Here is a 10,206-nt window from a genome sequence, read left to right on the forward strand (position 1 = left end):
CTCGCTTGTGTTTTGTAACCTAAAGTTATGACATATTTAACTGGATTCCGGTGTCAGAACAAGAAAGTATTATTTGGATCAATCTATTATTGCAATATTATGTATATATAATTTATTGTTATTAGTTATATGATTCCAATTGTTTAATTTTGTATATTTAACATAAATGTATGATGGTACATTTTTTATTATGTAGATTATATTTAATTAAAGGCATCTTTTTTAAACTTGGAACTTCAAATATATTTCGAAATACTCTACTTTGTCGTTTCATTAGCTATTATTCTGAAAATAAGGTTAATAATGAATTACAATTTCATGGAGTGTGACGTTATAAAATCTATTGTAACGGATAAAAAACGTCTAAGTCAATTATACGTAGTATGTCTTCATTAAACATTTTGCTAATAAATACTTTAGTTATACCTTCAGAAATCATAATAAAGCAGGCAGAGGATAATCACATCAGTATTTTAAACAATGATACCATATGTATTTTCCCCCTTCCCCTTGCACGCGTTTTTCTCTACAATATTATCAACTTTACGTATATGATATTGATATAACAGGGAGGTGAAAATAACAAGGGTCTTAATTCAGTAGTACCGTATGTCTCGCTACCCCTTTTCTCCTCACACATCCCATCTACAGACATTGTATTGTAGATAGGATGTTTGATACTAGATACAGATAAATGGTTATTGTTTATTTTCTTCATCTCAGAGGTGCTCCCAGCTAATTTGATCAAACGTCATGACAGCATAGCTTTTCTTCTCCCAAATATTCTTCAAACGTTAATTTGTGATTTTTTTTTAAATACCAACAGATTATATTACTTTGATCACTATTTATCAGTATAAGTAGATTATTATAGAATATTATAGTTGATACTATGTATTATAATGTCTAAAAAAAAATCAAAATCACACAAGCTGGATTAGAATGTACATAAATAAGAATTCTCTTCTTTCAAGGGTATCAATTTCAAAAAGGACTCAATCAAACGTTTTTATTTTAAATTGCTATTAAAGAAACAAAATAATCACAGAAATTGTATTACTTTTCTTGTATTGTAGTGTTTAAAATGTGTTAACATATTAGTAAAACAAATAAAGAACATCCCTTTTTTTAATGTTATAATTAAGTGTTGTTCTATATGTATTGTACATTGTTAATATCAATTGAAACTTGTTTCGTACTTATTTTCTTTAAGGTTCTTCATTATTTACTAATTTATTTTCTCACTTGTACTTAGAGGAACTAATTGACCAGTATCACGGAATTCAAATGAATAATAACTGTGGAAAGCCGAAATTAAACTCCAGTAAGGAATATTACTTGTATAATGGATTAATTTCAGAGCCTGGAGAGTTCCCGTGGATGGCATTTTTCTTCAAGAAAAAAAGTGCTTTTAGATTGGCATTCAATATATGATTAATAAATAATGCTTTTATATTGTGAGTGAACAATTCGTGGAAAATATAATAAGATATATTCGTACATATTTTCAGATTAATATTTGTATTACTTATATTAATTAATGATGATTATATACGACACAGTAGTGGGAATTTCGTATCTGTTTGCTACTTAAGTATCTTTATGGATAGATGTGATCATGTAAGAAAATAAGTTATTATGTCTTCGCCCTTCATTTTTTTATTGACAGCGTAGAATGTTGCGGAATATATTCTTGATCACGATCAAATTGTGGTAATTTTTCTAATTTGAGTTTGTATCATTCCTGATTTTATAGCTTTAAAGTAGTGGATCCCAACCTCTCTGGTGCCGTGACCCCTTAATAACATTTGCCATGTTTCAGTGACCCCAAGGATAAAATGACATTTTTGGAGGTAACTAGTACTGGGATATATACTAAATTTGACTTCTAAATATCTGAAAATTTATTGGCACATTGTTTTTACTGACAAATTTTGAATAATTGAATCATAATAATTTTATCAATAGAAAAATTATATATTTATTTTTATTTTTAAATAGTTTAAATTACGAGAACAAAAAAACGTAAGTGAGAAGGCTGGGCTTACTTCTTTCTCAACAGATCTGAAATCCTTGGAGCAGTCTTTCTAAGAGAAAAACATAGATTCTGCAAGAAATTTGCTCTTTTATTTAGATTTGATAATCAATAAAACAGAAAAAACCTGTTTCAATAGGGTATATTATTGGAAAAGGAAGAATCAGGATCTCATACAGAATAGGATATGACTGCAAACTCTTGATCCGAAATTTGGTAACTGACAATGAAGAAAAATCAGCTTTTGCTTCATCATTGGTAGTTCGTTCAATGAGCTCCTCTCGCACGTTCTCAGGAACATCAAAAAATCTGATGGAAAAATGGGCTTCTATCAAGGGTAAATAGTGTCTCAAGTAAATTAGGAAAATGTCTTATAATTTCTTTTTCAATAGTTTTTAAGTGTTCTTTGGCCGAAAGTATTGTTCTATTATAGTATTATAGTATCATGTTCCTCAAAGAAAGCAAATAAGTTTGACAACCTGTAAATTATATATATAGAACCGTCTATTGATTCATCTAGCTGGATACTATATATTCGAAGTGGAGGGGATTTCATTTCCTGGATCACTTGCTCCATAAAATCTTCAGACATATTGTCTATTCTACTGTCCGTGATATTAGACAAGGATAGTTATTCAATTTGTTAGAATATACAATTACAAGCGTTATTCGAACAATGTTTCAAGTAGCAGCAATCCCTCAGTAATACTGTGAGATTTATTGGCTTTGGCAATTCTGAGAGCCAGTTAAGTAATATGAAGCTTCAATGTCTACCATATTTTGGTGTTGGTACTTGCCACCAAAATCAAACCTGATTTTCAGGTTTTGTTCCTAAAATATATTACCCACAAAGTTAGGATGTTTAGGGCCAAAACGGCGTTTAATTTTGTTGAGCTTTATTGATTCGTCTGACATAATATCCTTCTAATCGACCCATAGTTGTTTCTCAATTCCTGCTTCAATTATGAAAGTAATACACTTTATTTTCCTAATACTTGTATCTTGATTCATCATGGGTAATCTGAAATTTTACAAAACAAGTTTTAGTTTAGTTAAGCATTATAAGGATATTCGGTATCATACAACAACTTATTAGTAGGCCTTAGGGGACCCCACGCAAATTATCCGGTGACCTTAGTTAGGAATCACTGCTTGAAAGTAATACAAAAAATACTTAAATACCAAATGGTTTCGAACTAAATGCATTGTTTGAATCTTATATGAATAAAATTATTATAAATGAATATAATTTACAAAAATATGTCTCTACAGAAGAATATCACTATATTACATAATATTTTTCGGCGAAATGTCTTTCGATAAGTTGACTTTAGTGAATAATTCTGCATCACATGTTTTTTATCATATTGAATGCCAATAGGTGACATATTAATGGACTCGTGCAGCGCTCAAATACTAACGGAAAAGATAGTTATTACAGCGGGTCACTGTGTTAGTGGACCTGATTCTAAGTCATATGGTATACAAGCTATATATTTTCTTTTAATCCATGTAATCCAGTAGTTTTATACTCACACAATACATTCTTTTCGTAGTCATCACTGGATATTTTAATCGTAAGAAAGACACTGATCCACATAGAGTCCATGAAGTCAAAAGGATATATATTCATCCCCAGTATGAAATATTGGATTTTTTAGGGGCACAGGCGTCTCTCAATGATGTGGCTGTCCTTAAAATCAAAGATAGAATAGATATATTACGTGAGTAATAATTACCTTTTTAACCTAATCATTATTTTCTACAACTTAAAAACTTCATGCAGGTCCAGATATAGGAACTGCTTGTTTACCCATACGGGAATTTAATACCTCAATTGTTGGGTTTTGTACGTATAGTTTTAATTTTTTTTTAAATATTTATAAATTTAATGTTGGAAAGCATAAAAGTTTGATTTCTTAATGGTACATATGTATAATGATGAGTTGATGAATTTAGATAAATTAAACAATTTCTACTCAAATTGTTTAACGTGGTTGCTTTGCTCCAAGGTGCTTTACCCTAAGGGGACATGTTCAAAGTAGGGGGTGGACACTTTGTTTAAAACATTATTGACGAATGCCATTTTGCTCAACGGACACTTTGCCAAAAAAATACAATACAGGATGTTTCATTCTGAAATACTATGTAATTATGATTCCCAAGCCTGGTAATCCAATTATAAAAGATATAATTACAATAATTAAGTATGGATTGCTTAATAGTTACTTCATTTCATGCTTTAAAAGTTGGCTCAAACCGCAATTAGACCTGTTTGTGACACACAACCTCATGAAATTAAAATGGTTTTTTTTATAATATAAGGAGTCAATCAATCAATGATTGAGATTCAATTAACATTGCGAATTGATTAATCACTTAGATCAAACTTGGAGCATTACAAATGCTCAATTTCACGATTGCATTGTTCTATGCTCATAGTTGATGGACATTGCAGTCACTACATATAAGATAAGAATGGCATTGCCAAAAATGAAACTTTTAATAGCATTTGTATATCTTTGGGGAAAGAACAATATATCAAATTTTTAAATCAACATTGAAAAAAAGATCAGAATCATGTCATTTCTGAAATTAAATTGTATAAATCAGCCCTTTTTAAGGAGTATTTCGGTAATAAACATTTCTGCAGTTCTGTGAGATCCGTTCTTGGCCAAGTTTATTATATTTAAAGAGTCCAATGTCAAATATGTTTACTGCCTGATCCACTAGAAGTGAACGGATATACAGAAAAACACTTTGTTCATAGATATGTATAGGTTTATGACTACTATGGTAATATCAGGCTGTAAAGAAACTTAATTAACAATTTCAAGCAATTAGCAAATCATTCTTATTTGGAAGTTTCTCTTAATTACATGTTAAATGAATGTGTTATTATACTATTCTCTGGATCACAACGAATCTAGGGCTCCTATTTTCCAGCATTTTACTCATTATTACAATAAATAACAATTATACGACCAAACAATCAATCAAATTGAATTTTGGATCTTTCCATTACGAATCTGCCGTTGATATTATTTAAGAAGATTTGGGATGATTCTAGTTTACCTTTTATAATGTTGAAATAGAACATACATTAAAAATGAGATATAATTAACCTATTTAAATAATTTTTTTTGATATTTATGACTCTATTTTTCTGTTTTTAAGGAGGGTTTCCAAAATCTCTTCTCAAACATAAATCATGGAAACAGGGCTCCTACCCCGTCCTTTAACCCCCGACCAGCTACCTCCTCGACTCTTTACCCCCATCCTTTTCTATTATTATTATTGAGAAGTACAGCTAGTAAATGATAGAGGGCCAAAGTAATAAATGAGTGTTATGGTTGTTTGGAGCGGTTGTTGAGCAATGAAACTTTCAAGTTCGAATCGGAAAGTAATTATGAGTTCTATAAATTACCAATATTTTACCAGTATTTTCAATACTAAAAAATAAACATTTTTTAATTAGAATAGATACTTAGCCTGATTTTTCACCTTCAGCAAGATAAGAGGGTGTGTTTCGGGTACAAATATTGATGAAACTACATAATATATATTTTTTAGTTTGCTTCTTTTAATTAGTTCATGAATGTAAAACGATAGGTTCCTCTTCAAAGTCATTATTCAAAAATGTAATGAGGCCACACTTGAAATCTAGTTGGTGTTTAATCATTTATACATATATATTTAACCCATAGCTTCAAAGATTTCGGAATGTCGTTTCCACTCTTACAGCTTACGACACCGCATTAATCAGATTAGGGACAAAGTCCATACACTGTAAGTCCATTTTATACCACTAGGTGATGTGTCATACTTGGGCCTTGTTCATATAATTGAAATAAATAAAAACTACGGTGAATGGCATTTACATAGGCAGTAATTACTAATGCTACTCAAAAGTAAAAAATATGACAAAATCGAAATAGTAGAATTTGATACCTTAATTCCAAATATGGTGTTCGTTTTACTCTATCGCCTTCAAGGTTGAAAATAAAAAAGGCTATAAAGTTTTTGTCTATTTTTAATATTCAAAGCTTTTTTAATCGCTAGTTGTTGAAAATATGGATAAATGATACAAATATATTTCAAAGCCTAATGCTAAAAAATTCCAAAACAATTTTTAAAATGTATTTATAATCTTTAGAACTTGAGTTACCATCGTGTAAAGTTGAAAACATTTTTTTTTTGAGAGGCTCATAGCTCCAAAAATGATGAATCCAGAAAGTGTTAAAATATTTCATTTCATAGAAAGTCTGAACTCTAATTTAACAAAGCCACCATTCAAAAAACCCTCTATATCTTTGTAATATTTCAAGGATACAGCTCATTTTTTGAATTTATCTTATAAGATCAATTTATTTAATAATTAACGGGCCATATAGAAAGACAAGAAGAAAAGAAAAGGTTAGGAAATAGAGAGAAAAAAAGGCTATTAAAAAAAAGGGGAGTGGGATTTCAAACATTTTGTCGAATAATTAATTAAATGTGGGCCTTCATCACAAGGGGAATAGACGATTTGTCAGATTAAACATTTGTCTTCAATTCAGATGAATTTTCCCAATTTGCCATCGGAATCAGATCATGAATCTTGACTACTGATCCTCCAAAATCATCATTTCTATCATATAGTTGGAGACCCTCAATCAGAAGTAATTTTCTTCCTTGAGTTCTAGCATCTCGTTTTACGAGTTCTCGCTTGAGTTCAATTATTGTCTAACCACAGTATTTCAAATTATCGATAACTTCTGTTCTATTTCTAATTGTAATACTTATTTAAGTATTTAATTTTCTTGTAGGTTGAATAGTAGAGTTACTCATTTATGGCGATGTTTTTGCGAAAGAGTTGAAAATCAATATTGGTTAGATAAGAAAACTTGATGTAGTGTTCCTCGAATACTACAGATACGACTAGAGAGCAAAAGACCGGAGAAAGAGTTTTCAATAATGACTATTTTATTAGGGGTATTTCATACACTATCTTAATATAGTTCTAAGAGTCTAAAAGGTAAAATAGGTACGTACTCATAGAATAATAAAAGACCAATACAAGTATGAATTATAAATAAAAGGTACATTAATGATTCAAAATATTCCCTACGTCAACTTAATAAAAGTAATCAAAAATAAGAATGACACATAACACTTCATACATGATTATTGACAAGACATATAGCAAATTTTAGTTCAATTAAAAGATTAAGATTATTCTCAAAAAACAATTATTTTTTTACTTTTTTTTTGTCATTTCTATAAAAATAAACAATGATGCTTTGCAGTTTATCGTTAAGAATATTAATAATATATGTATCTATTTTCTATATGTTTCTTAACTAAAGATTTATTTTTGGAGGTTCCACTTTTCGAAATATCTGCTTAATAGATAAGATATTCAAAATCAGTATTTGAATTCTTACGCTAAAAAAGGATATTATTAAGGTGAATGTCAATAAGAATGTTCATGCTTCTGACTGGAACTATGCAAATATTTTTTCTATTGTACTGAAACATGTTTTTTTTTATTCCTAAGAACAACTTTTAAAAAGAAACAGCTATTAAACAATTAAATATATAATAAAATTTAATACAATTCTACTCTATAGCAATGATTAATAAAATAGTATTCACACTTTCTTTATTAATATATTATATTTATAGTTTTATAGAGCCCTAGTATGATGCGCCATCTATTGGATTATTTTGAATCACGTTTTTGTCATCTCATAACTATTACATATATTTGCATGGTTGTTAAAAGATTGAATGTTTGGTCTTATGGTTACTATTAGGGGTAAAATGATGGGGGAGGAGGGGGTAGATAGATCAGGGATGAAATGCTAGGTGGTTAAAGGAGGTAAATGGTTGGGCATTAAAGGATGGGGGGGTAATTGTAGTTGGTCGGGGGGGGGGAGGGTTATTTTATTATTAAAACATATTGATGATTTGCAAAACTCAAGATTTCATTCCAATTAGAACTTGAAAGTTGCATTGCCCAACAACCATGATGATAATATTCATTTATGACTTTGACCCTCCATCATTTACTAACTTTACTTCTCAATAATAATAATAAAAACGGATTGGGGGTAAATGACTTGAGGATGGAAATGCTAAAGGTTAAAAGGTAATGGGTAGATGTGGAAGGGGGGGAGGGGTAGATGTGTTGTTCCCCCATAACAACATATATACCATAGTTGAAATCATGTATGTTGCTTTACTAATTAACAATCGTCACAAAGTATGTTTCGACAAATCATGTAATATACCCCGTTTTTCATAAAGTCTTGAAATGTCTAGTTTCAAAGTTTGACTGTAACATATCTAACTTTTTAAATTCAGCTGTTGGACAATCAAGGATTACTATTTTAGGATATGGAAAAACGGAAAAAAAAGAGTCATGTAAGACTTACAACCCTAAATTATGTGATACATTTATGTAAGGTGTCATTTTATTTTAGCTTGTTGTTTAAGATATGCTGAGAACATTGCAACTGTTAGTATGGAGAAATGTAAAAGGGCATTAAAACAGTATGGATCTGTCCCAGTGAGTAAAGCTTTAATAACAAATATATATTCATTAATTATTTAATTATCAAGGGCAAGGCATTAATGGACATAACTATAAACGAAAATACTTTTTGTATCAAGGGAGACCATGATAATCATAAGGTTACAACTTGCTTTGTAAGTTCCTCTAAGCTGTTCTATTTTTCCAATGATCAACTATTTCTATTTCCATTGATTTTAGGGTGACAGTGGTGGAGGATCCTACTTCAAAACCGAGGACTCAAGGTACGTCCTTGTGGGAATAACTTCCTTTGGGAGATCTAATGCCGATGGATGTGACTATCGATTCCCATCTGTCAATACTTACATTAACCCGTATATTGGATGGATATTAAACGTTGTACACAAGACAATGAAAACTGGGGATAATATTTTGAAAAATTGAGGAATAAAGCAGAAAGGCTTATCAATTTTGTAGTGAAATAATTGATTTAAATATACTAATATTCTAAGCTAATTCTTGAATGAATAATAAATATAACCAATAAATAAGTTACCCGTTGATTGAAGTCATGTATGCAATTTATTTAGATCAAAGATATAAAAATGAACACTTAAAGAACTGTTATAGTAAATTTCAAAAAACACTATGTAGGGCAGAAAAGCAGAAATCTATGACGGATATTTACATTTATTCTACATTTTTTGATCGAGGTTACGTGAATCCTGGACATAATTCATATACAATGTTTTTGTTTACTTTTTATTTCATCCATCTTGTCTCCTCTTTCCTTTTGGGTATCTTTTGTTGTAATTAAAGAATTAAACCAAGTAGCACATCGAATGCTAACGTCATTATTAGATTTAAAAAAATTGAATACTTACTGTGAGATAGTACAAAATTCAGAGTTCCATTTCGAAATTAGTAAATATTTTATTCTTTTTACTGATAACTTGATCTTCATTTGGTGTGGATGACTCAAAACATTTTTATATGTATTTCTATAAATGACATCCGTACCAACATCCTCCATTAATTTAATTATGGTTCCTCGGGAATGGACGTGTTTACCCGTGTATTTCTCCACAAATTTTTTGAACGTAGATGATTAGCAATTGATAATGGTATATTACATGCAATAAGCATCTTTGTGAGATCAGAGTTAAAGTCTGACTTGATGTATTGATCATTAACTTATTTTTTAGATTCATGCTCTTGATATGAGATGAGGATAATAGTGGCGTGTAATTCTAGACAAGGGACTAAAGGTACATTTATATTGACAAATACAACAAGCCATCTGTTTCTCATCCGGTAAGTATTTTCCAAATTCCTGGGCCTCCATTTTCAGAAATCCAGACCGAAGGCGGCGTTATTTTAGGCCTTTTATTCAGTTCTCTATCGACTATCAGCATCTAATATGATATTAATATTGAATAATAACGTTCTTAATTGATGGAAGAAGATACATATTATTTAATCAATGATGCCATGCGTGTTTATTTATTTACCCTCGCACGCTTTTTCTATTCTTACCAAAATTATCACCCTTAACTAAATATAAGATAGTCTTTTCTTTGAACATTAATAAATCACAAACAACAAGTTTCTATGGTCCTGTGGCCACTCACTGCATATCAAACATAACTTCCTC

At 30.1% G+C, this 10,206-nt stretch overlaps 1 protein-coding gene across 4 annotated transcripts; it reads left to right on the forward strand.

The window, feature by feature from the left end:
* Positions 1 to 1,086: 1,086 nt before the first annotated feature.
* On the forward strand, positions 1,087 to 9,120 carry LOC121116846 (venom serine protease 34). Of its 4 annotated transcripts, XM_040711147.2 has the most exons (11): positions 1,089 to 1,457; positions 1,512 to 1,620; positions 1,757 to 1,853; positions 2,175 to 2,388; positions 3,417 to 3,515; positions 3,592 to 3,759; positions 3,822 to 3,884; positions 8,384 to 8,443; positions 8,503 to 8,588; positions 8,642 to 8,728; positions 8,793 to 9,120. In XM_040711147.2, the coding sequence occupies exons 5-11, from the start codon at positions 3,428 to 3,430 to the stop codon at positions 8,994 to 8,996; spliced, it is 756 nt and encodes a 251-aa protein (XP_040567081.1). In that variant the 5' UTR covers positions 1,089 to 1,457; positions 1,512 to 1,620; positions 1,757 to 1,853; positions 2,175 to 2,388; positions 3,417 to 3,427; the 3' UTR covers positions 8,997 to 9,120. The 4 variants fall into 4 exon arrangements, with proteins under 4 accessions (XP_071743917.1, XP_040567080.1, XP_040567082.1 ...); XM_071887816.1 differs by lacking the exons at positions 1,512 to 1,620; positions 1,757 to 1,853; positions 2,175 to 2,388 and having other exon boundaries at positions 1,087 to 1,324; XM_040711146.2 differs by lacking the exons at positions 1,512 to 1,620; positions 1,757 to 1,853; positions 2,175 to 2,388 and having other exon boundaries at positions 1,088 to 1,405.
* The last annotated feature ends 1,086 nt before the right edge of the window (positions 9,121 to 10,206 follow it).

The sequence above is a fragment of the Lepeophtheirus salmonis genome, chromosome 4 (genome assembly GCF_016086655.4).
Source record: "Lepeophtheirus salmonis chromosome 4, UVic_Lsal_1.4, whole genome shotgun sequence".
In the NCBI taxonomy this organism is placed as follows: Eukaryota; Metazoa; Arthropoda; class Copepoda; order Siphonostomatoida; family Caligidae; genus Lepeophtheirus; species Lepeophtheirus salmonis.